The sequence below is a fragment of the Hydractinia symbiolongicarpus genome, chromosome 8, assembly GCF_029227915.1.
Source record: "Hydractinia symbiolongicarpus strain clone_291-10 chromosome 8, HSymV2.1, whole genome shotgun sequence".
Lineage (NCBI taxonomy): Eukaryota > Metazoa > Cnidaria > Hydrozoa > Anthoathecata > Hydractiniidae > Hydractinia > Hydractinia symbiolongicarpus.
The window spans coordinates 2,797,209-2,815,852 of NC_079882.1; the positions used below are offsets into that span (position 1 = coordinate 2,797,209).

Below are 18,644 nucleotides of genomic sequence, written 5' to 3' on the forward strand. Positions count from 1 at the left end.
TGTGCACTGTTTTCAACAAGTAAATGTATAGGTCTTATTTTGCCTACAACACAACTTTTTGGATGTAGTAACAGATGACAAAATAGTAGATTGTAGGCAGAGATGATAAATTTTTGATATAGGAATTATTTTACCATTTTTATAACCGAGCAAATGTTATTTCGTTCTTATAGATAAATATAAAAAACGAGTAAAAATAAAACATATTTGAATTCAAAGAGTGGCTTGGTAACTCAAGCAAAATGTAAACGCTGTTAAAAAGGTTATTGAACTTTCTAATATGGGTATACAAGCTCTTAAAAGTTGTGCAGTAGGCAAGAAACATCATAAAAGTCTCCATGTTTTTTGAAACAAGTACAGTAAAACCAGTTTCGAACTCTGACTAAGTTTTGACCAGGCCTTCTACCAAACCCTGAAACTAGACCCAGAAAGTATTGAGATAACGTTAACATATGCAGATGTTTCCAAAGCTGAGATTCGATGGACATTAGACAGCATACTTAAAGGGAACTCAAGTAATCAAAATGCTAACATAAGCAAGCTTTTCCAAGTCATGTTTCCTGGTCATGAGACTGTAAAACTATGCTCACTGGGAGCGGACAAAGTTAGATATTCATGCGACCATGGTTTAGCACCATATTTTCGGCAGATTCTTGATAAGAAAGTCCAAAAGTCGGAAATTTTTGTCATTTCGTTTGACGGAAGCTTAAATGGCGTTAACCAAAAGTTTCAAATGGATTTAATAGTAAGATTCTGGAAGAGAAAGACGATGCAGTGAAAGTCCGATATTGACAGTATTTTTATCTTCGTCAGCAACATCTGCTGATCTTATTGAACATTTCAACAAATCAACAGAAACACTCGACCCATCGAAAATAATACAAGTGTCAATGGATGGTCCGAATGTTATTCTAAAATTTCTGAAGGAATTGTCTGACACACGCTCTACATATGGTCTCTTTTGGGAAAAATTATCCTATCTCTCAAGGCATGAATTGTATACGGTTTTATTTTTTGTTTGTAAAAACTTAAAGATATTTTAATTTTTTAGTCATGGTCAGGCTTCAGTAGAACGAGGAATTAGTCTGCTAAATTTCACACCCAAAGACAATATCTCTGAACTCCCTATTGACTCCAAACGTGTCATCATTGACCATATGTTGTCTAATGGCTTTAAACCTGAATCGATTCCATTAATGTTAGCTTTCAAGTCTGTTCGTTCCAAGCACGAAAAAAGTAAAATGGTAGCTCGTGCATCCAAAGAATGTTCTGAGCAAGAAAAACAAAGAAAACAGCTGGGGACTAAAATCAAAGAAGTAAATTTAAAGATAGACAACATCAGAAAAACCGTAACCTATTTGGATGATGAATTCACATCATCTGTTTGCAAGGCTGAAAGTGAAAATTCAGAGGAACAGACAAAATTGATTGCAAAAGCCACAGCTTTGAAAAGAAAAAGTAACTAAAGAAAGAAAAAATAAAAGAGTTGAAAGAACAGTTGAAAGTTTTAGAGTAACAAGATTTATATTTGACGTCTAACGTTTTCTACTTATATCATGGAAAAAAGGTACCCAGACCAGGTCAGTTTCAGGTAAAAATGCCTTTAAAACGACCAAAAACTCAGGGAACTCAGGGAATTTATTTTTTCAGCCTTTGTCTGAACGCTGCAAAAGCTTTTGTTTTAATTTAACTACATTACGTTCTTTGAAAATATTGTTTTACAATGTCTCATTTTTTTGTGTATTTTTCGTTTAAAACAAAAAGAAAATGTTCAGTAGCAGTACAGTATATAAGAGTTAGAGAGCATCAATTAACAATATGCTGTCTTTAATAAAAAAAATTTTCAGTCTAAATACTAAATAAATAGCATTAAACTTGAATTGAAGATTAAAAAGATTGTAAGATAAAATTTAGTTGCGGAAGATAATACCGTAAGTAAAAAGAATTGAAATTCTGTAGCTCATATATTCTTTGTACTTTTCAGAGAATTTCAAGTTTAAAAGCAAAATTTATTAAGAACTTTTGAAGGACAACGACCCGCTTTAAGGTTGAATTAAAATTGAACATAAATTTGTACTTAGAAACAACTAGGACCACTCGTTCAAATCGTATTTGGTGATGTTGCCGCTGCTATCTTAGGAGTCGTGTCATTTTGAAGACAACGAATCATGAAGCGCTACAAATTAATAACCTTATTTTAGAAACACTTCTAAAAAAATCCTATCATATTTTCCTGTAATTCTGTTGTTTCAGATAATCCTGAAGAAATTGGCATATCCTATGGAGTTTTTGTAATAGCATTACACCTTCTGGCATGCCACCATACAGATTGCATTTAAAATCTGGGCCATGCTCCTAAGAAATCTCCGCTTAAAAAATTGACTCCAGGTTAGTTGTGTGTCTCTTGAGAGACAACGTTTTTGATTGTAAATTTTTTACTGGGATTGCTGCACGTAATTGTGCTGTGATTGCTGTGATTAAGCTTCGCATTACGTCCAAAATAATTGAAGGGTATTTATGGCTACTAAAAAGGTGCCACACAGTGTTGCTGCGCAGCATCTATCTTCTACAATGTCAAAACATTTGTTTTTAATATCTAACGCCTTTTAAAGTTTTTTAGTCTCATTTTTTTGTTGGACTAATGTTTGTTTTTCTATTTGGTGTTGCGTAAAGTTTAACCACTTTATTTCTGTCATATTAAAAGCATTTTTTTAATTTTATCCTTTCACACAAATACGTATTGTATTTCAGACTAGACAAATAATGGCAATACCTCACTCTGTTAATGGTGAAAACACTAACGATATTAAAGTTGAAGATAGACGTTGGTACTTTATAACCCATTGTAGTTTCCAACCATAGTGATTCATTTCTTCAAAAGCCCTTCCTTCTTTTTTTTAGGTTGTCGATATCACCATCCTTTTGTTTATATTTTTATTTGTTTTGTTCTTTATATAAAATGATGCACATTACACACCCAAAAGTAATGATTGAGTTCAAAGCTGGCGACAATGAGGTTCAAGCTTATTCAGAGAATTTATCTTTGAATAACCTTTTGGCAAGACTGATACCCCTGTGTATCACAGCTAATACGGGCAATACAAAATGTCCGGGGGACCAGCAGGCCTTAACTCAGTAAAGCTATTCATGGTAAAAACTAACAGCATTATTCCTTTTTTTTTAACTATGTAGGTACAACGTTCCTTTTTCTCATCATTAACCTCCCTACATTAACAAACAATTGCACAAGGTAACACACTTTCTGTTCTTCTATGATTGTATAAACACTTAAAAACCTTTTTTCTCCTGTACTTAAATACTTACCCTGGAGTGCGACGCCGTGTCTCCTGGCTATTATGTCAGCGTTACTTAATCTGAAGATTTCGTTGTTTTTTTTTATAAAAGGCGGGTTCGACGTTGACGTCGAACGAATGGATATTACTAAAAATAAAACATTACATAGTTTTCGTCGATCGACGTCGACCTGGTCGAATTTGATGAAATTCAAAAGTAGGATTGCTTTCTACTTTTCGTTAACCGATTGAAATTTATCCAATGAGATCATTGATTAGACACGTGATGTAAACAGTTTAACGCGGGAAATAAACATTCACTGAGAAACGGGAAGAAGTGAAAATGGCTGAAAAAAAATGACGATAAAGAAAAAAAACAGCCTTAGCGTGCTATAGTCCAATTTTGCGTGCTATAGTCCAATTTTTGGAAACCTTGATATTTATATTTACATGTTTCTTTTTTTCTGGTCAACCATAATCCTTACAAACTTTAATTTAAATGAAAGATGCCAAATAAAATACATAATATCGTAGTTATTTATAAACAAAAAAAAGAAAAGAATAAAATTAAGAAAAAAATTTCACCCTATATTTAGGCATTTTTCTAAGAAAATTGAGACTCCGGTGAAAAAATGTTTTTTTATAAAAAAAGACTGTGCAACCAAGACAAACAACTGCAAAAAAGCATCACCGTTACTTTATTATTCGCAGATGAATGTTGAAGAATTTAAGATAGCATAATAAGTTTGCGGATTTCAGTGTGTTGTTGAGAAGTTTCAAGGATAGTGTTTGGGAAAAGTGGCGCGAAAATATTTTTTGTTTATTTATGTCAAGAAATTCTAAGTACAAACTCAATTTCATTATTTCATATGAAATTTATGTTAATGTTTTGAAATAGATTTAAATGAATCGCCATCGATCAAGGTATGATCGAATGTAGGGGGAACTCAATTTTCATAAAAACGCCATCGATGAATTTAATCGACGATGATCGAGTCGACAACGTTTGTTTAAGTGGGAACCCGTCTAAACAATTGTCACATCTAATGTAATGTGTTTTCTCTAGGAGGATGAGGTTTCCTTTAGTGCTATTTTTTTCTAGTCAACATTTGACCAGTTCACACAAGAATCTGCCCAAATGATCTCTTTTTTAGTAGTAACCTTTTATATGTTTTTATGTTTTTTATAACTCTTATAATAATACGGAGGGTATGTGACAGTCATAGTGGATATCGTCATTTTCCTCTAAAGTCGCCGAAATTTCCTTTGAAGTTGCCGAAAAAAGTATGTCTCAAATGTTAAATTTTATGTCGTTTCGGGGCGACGTCAATAACACTACTTTAACGTTAATGTCCTATATTAAATTAATGAAGCCGTTACAGTGCACTTATAACTTTGAGGCCAAATAACTTGGAAACGAGGTGGTGAGGTCAATGATTTTTCACCGGGTGGGTAGCTAGGGACCACCAGGACCAATTTGGGCAACTTTTCCAAACCTGGGTCCCACAATCCGTTTCTAAGTGGACGGGTTGATGACGTCATCAAAAAGCCTTCAAACCCTAATATCTCTGCAACCGTTTGTCACAAGTACATGATCCTATACATTTTCTTGATCAGCGTTTCAAGATCTATACGATAAAGGCAACGGGTACACAAATTTTTGAAAAAATATTTTGTGTTTTGACAGGTGACTTCAGCAAATTTTTAAACCCTTATATCTCATTAACTGTTCATCGAAAGCGCATAATCATATACATTTTTTTGATCAGCGCTTTAAGCGCTACACAATGGAGGCAACGTGAATACAAGGTTCTCAATTATTTTTTGTTATGGATCGGTTGCTGACGTCATCAAAATTCAAATGACTCTTCTTTTTCATTTTTATCCTGCCTCTTCAGTGGATATTTCCACGGGCCTTATCGACTAGTATGTATTTATTATAGGCTCGTCACAACTACTCTGAGATGATTATGATTGAGCACAAGTACTCGTACAAGTAAAATGAGATCTCATTTTCCACCACAATCCTAACATGGAAATTTAAAACGAAAGAAACAATGCTCCTAAAAAATGCATATTGATATCTACACAAGTATTTTATATCAGAAACAGGTATCAACTTCACGTCAAAATTGTAAAACTTTGGAACTAAAATATGTATGACGCAAAAATTATTATTGTTTTTTATTTTTGCCTTACAAGGTTGGCAATTGTTTTCATAATTTTGAGAAAAGAAGACTATTAGCTGAAAAAGGTACTGTATCCAACTGAAGCAATTTCCAGGTTGAACGCCTTTTTTAAAGAAAGTTGTACTTTGGCAAATAATGTCTGTTTTCTTCCATATACGACGTAATGCGTATTTCTACATTTAGGATTTTGCTAGAAAGTAATTCAAACTATAAATTCCGCATAAAAACGTACTCTTCCACAAGTAAAAAGAAAAAAAAAAATATTAAACTAAACAACTTGTGCTTCTTTTTCTGATCTATTGTCCTAGGAAAAAAATGCTACGGAGAAACCAGAAATAATAAAAAGGACGTGTCCATTGTTTACTGTTGTCTATTTTATGTAATTAACGAATTAAAATTATTTTTTCTTGCGAAAATGAAATCAAAAACAAACTTTTGATAAAAAGGGCATTAAAAGCTTTATTTTGTTTATTTTGTTTTATTTTTTATTTATTTTTATCCAAGCATTATAAGAAAACTAGTCGTTAGCCCGTCCTTTAAATTAACCCGTTGCAACAAAGTGGACAGAAATATATTGCATTTGGTATTGATGCGCATTTTTAAAATTTCGTGTTTCCGTTACGGGACACGGCTTTTGCGGACACAGACAGACGACGGCTATTATTATAGAGACTAGTCGTTAGCCCGTGGGAAAAACCACGGGGTCGCCCGTCTTTTAATCTTGCCCATTGCAACAAACTGGACAAAAATATATCGCATTTGGTATTGGTGCGCATTTTAAAAATTTCGTGTGTACGTTACGGGACGTGGCTTTCGTGGACACACAGACACAATACGGCTATTATTAAAGAGACTAGTCCGTTGCCCGTGGAAAAATCCACGGGTTCGACCGTCCTTTTTTACCGCATTGCGTGCGCCTCTAGGCAGGCAGACAGACGTATACGGGTATTATAATATAGATTATTTTCCCTTTAGATTTAGAAGATGAGTTGAAATATTTCTACTCAGTCTCGAATTCGCATAAAGAGAGAAAAATGCGAGAGGAAAATTGGAACTTACCAAAGCCCATGCAGAATTTAGAATTAGATTTATCTGTTGCTTTAAGACAGGTTGTAGGTGTCAAGTAGAATAATTTGCGCAAATCTCGATGGATAAAATTATTTTACAATTTTAGAAACTGAAAATTAAACTATGTTTTCATAAGATGAATTGAAATGTATCTATGGTTTTTATAACTTGTATTTACTACACATTTCACTGCACTATTTTATTTAAAAACTACTTGCTATTTGATTTCTCTGTGTCCAATTTTTATGGCTTCAATATTTCAAAGAAATAATGTAACCTTATCCCCTATTTAATTTATCTAACTTTTGCTTGAGAGTTTCACTTTACCCGAAGTAAAGTAAAATTTTAAACTGCACAGCTTCTTTAAAAATATATATGACTCCAGAAAACCCGAGATAATTTATTCATCTTTTCCCGTTGTTGTCGGCAAAGTAAAATTGTGATACTCTGCTGATCAGATCCAAAGTTAATTTTATTCCTTATTGGTTTTGTTTCACCACTGAATTAAAAATATTTGCTAAACATGCAATATATCATTGGATGGGACTTTTAAATGTGTTGTATGCTCGTTGTCGTTAAATGTCGCCACATAGGGGTGACTACTATAATGTACGTAATTTATTGCAACAGCCTACAACCTACCAAATAAGAACATTTGAGAGCGTTAAAAACAAGCACATCTAGCCTAGAGAAAATCAAAAATGAGAATAATTTTTTATTTATTTTTTTAATTTGGAAATCCAAAATAAAAAATGTACATATTTTTCAAATCGGAAATAAGAGAGTAAATACTATAAAGTGACACTCTTAACAGCTGGTTATTTTTTACCACTTGTTTCCGATCACATCATAGCACAATAAACATATAAGTACCGCCCTTTTTGCTCAACTCTCCGCACTTTTACGCACAGGATTTTTATAGCTAGAGCATTTTCATAATTAGCATTTTTTATAGTGAACCATGATTCAGCGTTTAATATTTTAGGGAAATTCTAATATATGTCCGGACATAAATAGTCGTTTTGTTACCGAAAGAGAGCATTGTAACTGTTAGTCATTTCTCTGCTGTTGAATGCGCGTCAACATTTTTCTTGGACTTTGTTCTTTAAAATGTCCTGAAAATGAAGAGTTTGTATCCCTAAAAGTCATTGACAATTAAGTAGAAAACAACATCAAGTCGTTATTTTTTCATAATTTTTCAAATTTCTGATAAAACTTTTTATAAAGTCGCCTAAATTTCAGCTGAGGCTTGATGTGCGTATTGCTTCACATTTTTTTAGCCTCTGATGTTCTTAATTGCAAAATGTTGGGAAATACACCTTTCCCGAATTTCATAAACTATAAAAATTATGACGTCTCGTTGTATATCTGAGGAAAGTAATTATTTTGAAAACAAGGCTATTCTTAGAAAGCTCGTTTGTATGAAGGGTTTTACTGTAGCCAAATTTCAGTTAGCAATAGAGGCACTTAACAAACAATATTTACGAAATTAGGTTATTTTTTCTACCTTTTAAAAATGAACTTAGGGAACAGAATCATTTTCTTTCATTGAGTTTGGCATAATTAGGAAATCCGGTAAAGGTCTTCAAATTTATATTTTTAAACAGATTATCCTTAAACATTCTTATCCTAAATAATATAATATTATAATATTACTAAAAACGAAAAAAAGCTTTTCCGAAATAAGTGTTTATAGCTGTATACTTCTGTCACGCAAAATAGTAGCACATAGCATGCGTAAATAAAGGACGGGTGCAACCGTAAATTTATCCACGGTCTATTAAATAGATTGTTAGTAATTCTTTGTTATAGATTAAAAGCTACATAAAAAACATGTACTTTAGTTTTCAAAAAAGCAATCTGTCTGGAGTGTTGAGAATAGTGCAAAAAGTACATATGAATCAGAAACGAAGCCTTGGGAACGAGTAAATTTAAATCGGCAATATATCGACGTTGCATTTTAAAATGATTTTGACTTTTGAAACAAACGTGCAAAAGCCCTCTTAAATATTGTTGAATGTTAAGCACTCTGATACATGCACTTTAACCCTACGTACTAAAAGAAATTAATCTTAACGCAAAACCATTTCAATATGGCGAAGGAGAAGTGTCGTACTAGTTTTAATGTATTTACTCGCATTCAACTGGTGTTCTCCTATTGGGTTCTACCTTGCGTGTAGGTATTTCAGAACAGAATAAATAGTACTGGCTACATTGTAGGCATCTTGATGTCGGGGCCTGTTTAATGCTAGGAGTGCGGACCTATGAAAATATTATTACATGTTTACGAAGAAGTGTATTTTGTGACTTAGGATTTCCTACGCAACATAATTGGTAAGAAATTACAAGGCGCAACATTTAAATTAAAAAAGATTTAAACCTTGCATTTTCCACTTTTTTATAGACACAAAAACATTGGGAAATTTATCGCAGAATTAATTGTTGCAATTTTGCAAAACTTGTATTAACAGATCTTAGCATAAAGTATTTGGATCAAAATTATTTGTAAGCACTGTAAAATAAATAAAAAAAATATACAGAACAAGATAAGAACAACTTCAGGTAAAACAATTTGAAAAATAAGAAGGCTGTTACCAAACTTCCTTGTTCTTATATACAAAAAGAGCACAGGGTGGTCTCCCTAAAAGAGCCCTAGTTGACAACCAAGGACCCCGACAGCATAATATGTGAAAGAGGCCTAAAGGCTCATCTCCACTATAACCGGAATATTTCCGTTATATCGGAAATTCAGTAAAATGGAAACGCCTATAATACGCTTATTTAAATTGTGGTGGTGGTGATCCCAAACTTAAATTTTCATATTTTGCGAATAAAGATTTACATTCGTCAGCCAAGATTGATCACTGATCTTTAGAAAAAGTTTTCAATTTAAAAGCTGCTACACCAACCTTATTTCCAGGATCATCTCCCGCATGTGTTAACAAAAACTGCTAGGAAGGCAGAAGACGAAGTTGCCACAATAATAAGCTCTGTCCTTTGCTCACAAATAAAGCACATGTTATTTTGACATTGAACAGCGAGTAGAAACGATTTAAAATGGCGTTGGTGACATATGAATACGAAATGGAAGAGATGTTACATTTTTTGACGACAGCAACCTACTCAAGTAAGCTCTCAAAATCACAAAAAAAGAACTTACGCCGAAAGGCAAAGCAATATGAACATTCAAATGGTAATTACTTTAAATTTGTATTCTTTTCACTTAAGTATTTCCACAATTTTTTCTCCAAACTACACCTTCTACAAATTGTTTTTTTATGTTTATAAGAAGGCCAAGATTTTAACAGAAAGTAGACTTGATGCGCTTATTACTTACACTTTTTAAGTCTCGAATGTTTTTATTTACGTTTTTCCAAAAACGTCAAAAAAATTAAATTTAGGCTTTTAAATAGATGGTATTAAAACATGTTATTGTAGAAGGAAAATAATAGCCTTTTCAGAAATAATTGCTTTGTGATTCTGGACCTTATTTTTTTCTTGAAAATTATGAGGGAATACAGGCTGACCTTTCTTATGTTCTTATTTTTTGGCAAAATATCAGCCTTACCGTTCTTATAAACTATGTTTAAAGTGAAAAAGTGCATGCAATACCTAACTATGCAAAAAATCGTTTAAAAATATAAAAAATTTACAAAAGGTTTTTAATAGTATTACATTATCCGCGTAAATTTTCATGCGTTTCGCTCAAAATAGTAATAGTCAATGTGTGTTGGTTTAAGATACACTGAAACTGAAATGGTATCATTGTTGCGTTTGACCAAAGTTTCAAGGAAAACAATGCTTCCATCCTGTTCTTCGTGCGTGTTTTGCAAAAGTAAACAAAATACTAATAAACAACAGGAAAGAGGTGGTAATCAGGGCAAAGAAATAAATATTTTTTGTTCCCTTACTTTTTGACTGGCGCACAATAGGTCATGGATGGCGCTAGACCTAATTTCTCGAGTAGAGGAATTACGGCCGACGTAAATAGGGCCGATATGTATTTAGAGCCGGCGTAAAAAGAGCCCATAAAATTATTGGATAATATAACTGTAGGATCCTAGAAGGCCCAAACCTTAAGAAGTGGGTCTCAGGGATCCGATTTTGTTAATTTTTATTTTATTAACCCTATTTTAACCCTATTCGCCCGCCCCCCCTCCCTGACGGCATTTTTATAGCTCCTTATTGCTATGTTATATGGCTATGATACTTAATGAATTTCAATATTTATCTATTAGAAACCTGCATGCTAAATTTTCAGGTCCCATATCTTTCAGGGGCTTTGATATTGGCCATTACTCTAAACTACCCCTAAAAATCTCTATGAAATTCTTATAATGAGGAAATTATAACAACTCTTGTTAGAATTATCCTTAGAACTTGAAATTTGCAACATAACTTTTTTTCAGCAAGAAGAATCATTAAACATATTTTGGACACGTGACTAATCCGATTTCCCGATTTTGTCAGGTTTTACCTAAAAATCTGAAAAAAAACGGATTTTCGGGCAATTATTGGCAATTTTTTTGCGATCCATGTAAAAACTGGAAAATATGTTAAAAAGCTTTTACTTAGCTTTCAGAAACTCTAAACAGATTGTAAAAATTCTAGAACAAAAGATATTAAGCATCTAATGGCGTCACGGAAAATGTGCTGACGCAAGCAAATAATTCTATTATATTATATTATATTATATTATACTTATGTTATAATTATAGTCACATTAATACTTTATGCTGACAGGCGGGAAAAAATGCACCAAAAATGGATGCAAAAAATATGTACGACGGACAAAGAGCTGGGGAAAGGCAAACCCAACATACGGCTGCGCGCACCCATCTTAAACACACAGGCAATGGTATTATTGACATAGCGATGAAATTCTTAAGTACGAGACAACATTAGTAGTATGCCAGGAATGCAAGGAGTGTAAGATATATGTCGTAATTTTCTATCAGCGTTGTCCTGGCTGGAAAATTAGTCGCCCAAGAAGAATATGATGATGGAAAAGTCGGCTGAAAAAGTGACCAGGGAAGTGTCCTCTTAGCAATTTGTTTACTTAAAATGTTCTTGCGATCGCTACAAGCAGGACATTTGCAAATATGCTATCAAGATATATTATAGCAACTGCCTATAATTACATCTGTAAACAAAGCAAAGTAGAGATACTAAAAATAAAATTAACAGTAAACCTTTATTAAATTATAAAAGGAATTATCAATTTCTCTTTTTCTGTATTTCTGAATTCGTTGGGTTACCTGAAGTGGATTATATTTTCCATAAATTAAATTTCGCAGTTTTTGCGGCTTTTAAAATAGTCGCGAAATTTAATCCGCCCTAATTATTTTAAGTAAATGCTCTCCGCAAAAGTAGGCAGACACAAAATATCAATGGGATGGCAAGTCGAAGAAATGCTGGAAACGAGTATGTTGGTTAAAAAGGTAATCAAATATGGAACAGAGCTTTTTTGTTTTATCATGTTACCTAAACCCTAATTACAACATAAAAAATGGCTAGAAATATCAATCTGACTTCGACGGATCGATGACACCCATATTAACATCTGTTTTGCCCAGCACAAAATTGATCGTGACGACGACAACTTTTCCAAATTCGAATATAAATTAGCTATCGAAAACAGCAATGTCTTTGATAATTTCTTATAATTTAAACTTTGTTTTGTATGTTTTAGAAAAATTACTACTTTTACTGTAAATTATGTTTCATATGCGAAAAATTTAAAAATTGCTTATCCTGGAGCATTAAGTCACTCTAAATATACTTTAAACGGATCATCCGTGAAATTAAACCGTGAATATGGCGTCTGCAAAAATTAGCCGACTCGAAATTTAATTTAATCTAAGTTACGTTATAAAAAAAATGCGATAATTATGTATAAAAACGTGAATGGAATCAGATTACACTTGTGACATCTTGCTACAGTATTTGGACTTTATCTAAGGCAAGTTAAGAAAGTTAATCACCGACTCATGGATAAATCCACAGTTTCACCCTCACCTTTATATACCGCCTTTTGTGTCCTACTACTGCAGTTCCATTTTGCGTTACAGTGCACGGGTACTATAATATAAACTAGTAATATAGATAAAAATAAAAACATCTTACACTATTTTGTTTATTTGGTCAACCTAATATTTTAAATTTATGTTTTAATTTAACAACGGATAACTTCAACTTTCATTATTTTAAAGTGTTTTATGGGTTTCCTTGGACTCGAACCTTGGCTAACTCGAACATTCGTTAACTTTTTTCTCTCCTAAGGCTAATTTCTCAGGATAACACAAACTTTTTACTCGAGGAAAGGAAATCAAGTAAGTTTCCTCTCTAGCCTCTTCAAAGAAACCATAATAAAAATGCCTTATTAATAAGATTGGTGTGTTAATATTGTGTGTGTTTGTATTAGATTGTCTAAAGAAAAAACTCGAACTATTATCTCATTTAAGTTCGACTAAAGGGGAGCTTCGTTTAACTCGAACTTTGATAAGTCAAACTATTTTTTTTCAGTCCCTTTAGGGCTTGAGTTACCGACTGATTATATATTTGAACATAGGACTTTTTAAAACAGTTATTACCCTGTCCATTTCGTTAGGCCAAAATTTATATAGGGACTTTGAACAAGTGCTTTTATATGGTCCATATTTTAGGAAAGCTTCTGAGATACGTAACCCTAAACAGGCAGCGACTTCTTGCTGAAGTGGTTACAACAGAAGAGCAAAAAAATATCATCTTCGTGGAGAATCACGATAGTCCGATTGGCGGTCATCCTGGTGAAACAAAGACCATTCAGAAAATTAAAGAAAAGTTTTTTTGGCCAAATATGTCTACTGACTTGCGACAGAGAGTAAGTTTATTCTTGTCATCTTTTTTCATATTTAATCGATGGCACATAATATGTTGTGTTGTTCAATAACGGGGGCTTTAATTTTAATTCCAAATTTGTGGAACTTGGTTAAATTTCCTCGAATATGGCTCTTTTGACGTGAAACAAAGTTTAATGGACCATAAACTGTATCCCAAGGAAGTTTTTCTTGTTTTCTTAAATTTGAATTCAAAATAGGTTTGTTAAATTGCTACATATGTTGCCAAGCTGCAAGAACCTGAAATAGTGAAATACGTGTAATTAAATATTATTTTTAAGGTTCAAAAGTGCACTACTTGTCAAAAACATGGCAGCTTGCCATCTCTAAGAAAAGAGTTAGTTCCAATTCAGGTCTGTTTCTTTCTCTTTGTGTCCTTGCCATATCATTATTCTCTGTCTGTTGTCTGTTCTGATGACAACAATCAAATTAATTTTAGACAAGCAAAGTGTGGGAGCTTGTCGGAATTGATTTCGTGGGACCATTGCCGGAAACAGAAAGGGGGAATAAATACATTATTACTTGCACCGATCTTTTCTCGAAATGGCCGGTCGCGTACGCTGCACCAAACAAAGAGGCAACCACGGTGGCAAACAAAATGTTAAGAATATTTACAACATTTGGCATCCCAAAAGCTGTCTTGTCTGATAACGGCAGCGAGTTCTGTAATAAGGTAAGAAGCAATTGAAATTACTTACCTGTACAGGGTGAACAAAACACAATGATCACACATTGATGTGATTCAATTCGAATAAAAATATTTGTGTTAAACACACAGTCACCACATTGTCGCGTGGTATCCAGTTAAACAAGAATTACAAATATCTAAAATAAAAAGTAAACAAATTAGAGAAACTTACCTAGAACTACGTACTAACTACTAACAGACGAAATTTTTGTGGAATTTGAATTCGCTTTTGAGATAAGCAAAATTGCCAATTTTAATTAATTTTGCGATGTTAAATTCTCATAAGAATGTAAAGACATGTTTATCTGTATCTGTTTTTTGTATCAACTCATTTTAAGTACTAGGCTTATCATAAAAAGTTCTCGGAATTTTATTGCGCGATTAAGCCAAAATTATTGGTTTCGCAAAAATTATTTTCGCGCATCAAGGTCAAAATCGGTATGCAATATTTCAGGTTTAGGCTAAAATAAAAATATTTTCTAAAAAAACAGTCTGATTTATACAGCGATATCCTCGTAGTCCATAAACCAGGGTTCACATTGGTAAATTACGTCATCAAATATTAGGAATTTTATGGGTCTTCACAAAACCAAGTAAAAAAATGAACACAATGACACCTCCTGTACTTTACTTCACTAAGGTGACATATAAAACTTGCATACAATACAATTTTCTATTAGTTCTTTTTGAAAGAATGAATTTTAAAATCCCTCTTGCACATAAAGTTGATTTGTATTACCCTGGTCTATAAAATACAAATTTGAGGGAATTAGACTTCCCGTCTTTGAATATATGATCATTTCAACAAATTTGATATCAAACTTCAAAATTTCACCTCTTGTCTCAAGAACCACCGTGAACTGCTTGTTTTTATATATAAAGATATACCTTTAAAATAAGTCGGGCAGAGGTTTTCCCTCTAGGTTGTGTGGTGTTTTGAGAGATTTAAGTACTTGCACCATCAATACATTTAGCTCAATGATGAATTATATGAACAGCTAGGGATTGAAAGGCGTCGGACAGCTGTTTACCATCCGCAGGCAAATGGCCAAGATGAAAATACCAACAAAAACATTAAAAAGTAAATTTTACTGTCCTTGCGTTACTTTTAATTTAATTTAATTTTGTTTTACATTTTCGCTATAAACCTAATTCTAATTATTAAGTAAACTACGAAAGTTGGTAAATGAAAATGCTACAAATTGGGATGATCTTCTCGATGTTGTTCTATTTTCGTTGAGAACAGAAAGGCAGACATCAACAAAAGTATCACCATTTGAAGTGATGTTTGGAGGGCGTCTACCTAAATTTGAAGAAGAGTTTGATGGGGTACTTATATAGTTTTTTTGATTTCTTATGATGGGATTTGCCGCTTTTTTTACTTTTGTAATTACTCCTAAAACTTTTACAATTGTCAATTTGGAAATCACGTCGTTTCAGATTTTTTTAAGCATAATCAGACTATTGTTCATGCATTTACGTTTATTTAATTTCAATTAGTACGCTAAATTTTTTATCCTGTTTGATTTTATATTTTATTACATTTTTATAACATCAAAGAAACTTTGGTTTCTGTTATTGTGAATTATTCTTCTATTTACTATTTCTAAGGCAACAAATCTCGTGGAACCTTCCACTGAAGATATTCAAGCTGAAATGTTAATAGTCAGCAAAAAAGTAGAAGAGGTTACTGCAACAATACGAAAGGTAAATATTTTTGTAATTGTTGTTATTTGGACCCAAGTGTAATATATGTTGCGTCAGCCAATTGACACATAGTCAGGGGCCCCGTGTACGTTAAAGTTTAACGATGTTTAATTTTTCGCTTTGACAACATTTTTATTTTCAATAAAAGTTAACTGTAAACTCCCTCTTTAGTTAATGAATAAAATACAAATAGCATACTAAAGTATAACCAAATGAAGTAAATCAAAACCCTGTTTATTTCAACGACTTCGCGGCAAGTTAAAAAAGCCGCCATTTTGCGTGACCGACAGACAGACGTGTAGAAGTATGATGATATAGACTAGTCGGTGGTTCTTAAAAAAATCCACGGGTCTGCCTGTCTTTTTTTTGCGTCTCTCTACTTGCGGTACTATTTTCCGTGACAGATAGACAAACATTACGGGTATTATAATATAGATTCTATTCTATTTTAAACCAGTATTTCTTCTGTAACCCAAACAGAACCTAATTTAGGCAATTAAATGTTTCGCCGACAAACGTGAGAATAACAGCATGACGTGTCAAATAACCGGCATAGTTTTAGCGTAAATAAAAACATTATTGGCAAAAGGTTCTTAAATGATTGTTGAATTTCATAGCTTTAGTTTCTACTAATGATGTTCGAAATTACTTTTTGCAGTAAAAATGAGCATTTTAATATTTCAGAACATCAATGCAGCGCAAGATAAACAAAAGCGACAGTACGACCAAAGAATTAAAAAAAAGGCAGTCCAAAAAAGTTATCGGGTCGGAGAAAAAGTACTGATTGTTAACCAAAGAAAAAAAGGCTTAAAAGCCCGATTTAAGGGCCCCTACCTTATCTCTGGTGTTACCGAAAATGGCAACGTTCTTGTTAATGCTATGAATGGAAAAGCTTGCAAGGGTTCAATAAACATAAAGAATGTTAAGAAGTTTATTGAAGGTAATTTGATGATATATATCTGTTCTTGACATGTACGTTCCAGATCAACAAAACTATGTGTAAAATCAGTGAGTTCAATGCTGGCATAGAGATCAAGCAAGAAACAATTTTTTTTCTCTAGGAGACAACGATAATTCAGCAAGTCTGAATGCCACTGAATTTAAAGGTAACAAATTCCTCCGGTTTTCTCGCAATTTAACTCTATAAAAAAGCAGTTCTTACTCTGATTTAGAACTAAAACGCTCTATTGTCTATCATTCAAAGTTCAATGCATCTTTAAATGTTTTCCTTTTTATAAGTAGGTCTGACGTTTTTAACTATCCTACATGGTCTTTTTTCGTAACAGCATCCATACAATAGAGAAATGGAAAAAAATCAGATAAAGTGTTTATACGCAACGCAGAAGCAGGGAAATATTTTTACGAAAGAAAATAGATATTTAAATTGACTTTTGAAAGTCTTCCTATGTTTAGATAAAATTATGCCGCAATACCAGTAGTCTCATTCTCACAAATCTTGCATTGTTTGATTATTGTTTATGGCCTAACTCTATGGACTCAGTCACAACATAATTAGACATTGCAATCTCATTTACTAGTTTTATGCATGAAATAACGAATTAACTTTTTGTACAAAGGATCTAAATATTAACTATTACATATTGCTTTAATAAATGTAAATGTATCCTTAAGAACATCGTTTTTTCCCTAGAAATGCGATCTTAAGAAAATATGAAGGAAAAAATCTCCCATCGATATCACAATTCAAACACTTTTCAAGTCTTCCCAAACATATCGTTCCCATGATTCATATTTTTCCTGTTCCATTCTTACAGATTTTAATGAATCCGATTTCAAACCTTATCTGTACTTTATGTTACAATCAACATGGCGAATGGGTCTAAAATTTAAATAATTTTCTAAACATGTACTTAATTTTCTCCTTTGATACAAACACAAAGTTCGGAATATTTCAGAAAGTAATTAACGCTGTAATATTTTAAATTTCTTCCGAAAGCAGGAAAGATAATGCTTAACAAAGATTGTTATGGTTTATGTGACTATTAGCCATTTTGGCTAAAGACCAAGTGCGTACGAAAGATCAGCAACGAATGAACTCGATTTCAATAAATGTATTTTTCTTAAAAAAAATGATTAAACTGCATTTATTTGTATTACAGAGTTATATGACACAATCGCATGTGTGTAAAATGTTTTTCTTTAGGTCACACTGAGGCTGTAGAACTAATGAATGGTATTGGAAACGAAGGTAACCATAAACTATCTACGACAAAATCCAGTAGTTTCAATCCACTTGAGTATAGGTACAGCCAATACACCAATTTTTACTATTATATTTAGTGTGTGACGACCAACAAAGAGAAGACGGAGACAAACAAAATCCAGAAAGTAAGTGCGCCATTTTAAAAATAAATTTTGATGTTCGATTACTTGACGTCATCGAAGAATCTTAAACTGCATTTATTTGTATTACAGAGTTACATGACACAATCGCATGTGTGTAAAATGTTTTTCTTTAGGTCACACTGAGGCTGTAGAACTAATGAATGGTATTGAAAACGAAGGTAACCATAAACTATCTACGACAAAATCCAGTAGTTTCAATCCACTTTAGTATAGGTACAGCCAATACACCAATTTTTACTATTATATTTAGTGTGTGACGACCAACAAAGAGAAGACAGAGATACACAAAATCCAGAAAGTAAGTGCGCCATTTTATAAATTAATTTTAATGTTCAACTAATTGATGTCATTGAAAAATCAGTGTAGAGTTAAAAGATTAAAATATTAATCGTTATCTGCATCAGGAAAACCGGGTTGCGTGCTTACAGAGGTGAACGCGATCAGGTAAAGTCAA

The 18,644-nt window shown here is 32.8% G+C and overlaps 1 protein-coding gene across 1 annotated transcript; it reads left to right on the forward strand.

Moving 5' to 3' along the window:
• Window positions 1-14,493: 14,493 nt before the first annotated feature.
• Window positions 14,494-18,599, forward strand: LOC130655387 (uncharacterized). Its single transcript, XM_057458139.1, has 2 exons — window positions 14,494-16,763; window positions 16,885-18,599. The coding sequence occupies exons 1-2, from the start codon at window positions 16,487-16,489 to the stop codon at window positions 16,968-16,970; spliced, it is 363 nt and encodes a 120-aa protein (XP_057314122.1). The 5' UTR covers window positions 14,494-16,486; the 3' UTR covers window positions 16,971-18,599.
• Window positions 18,600-18,644: the final 45 nt, after the last annotated feature.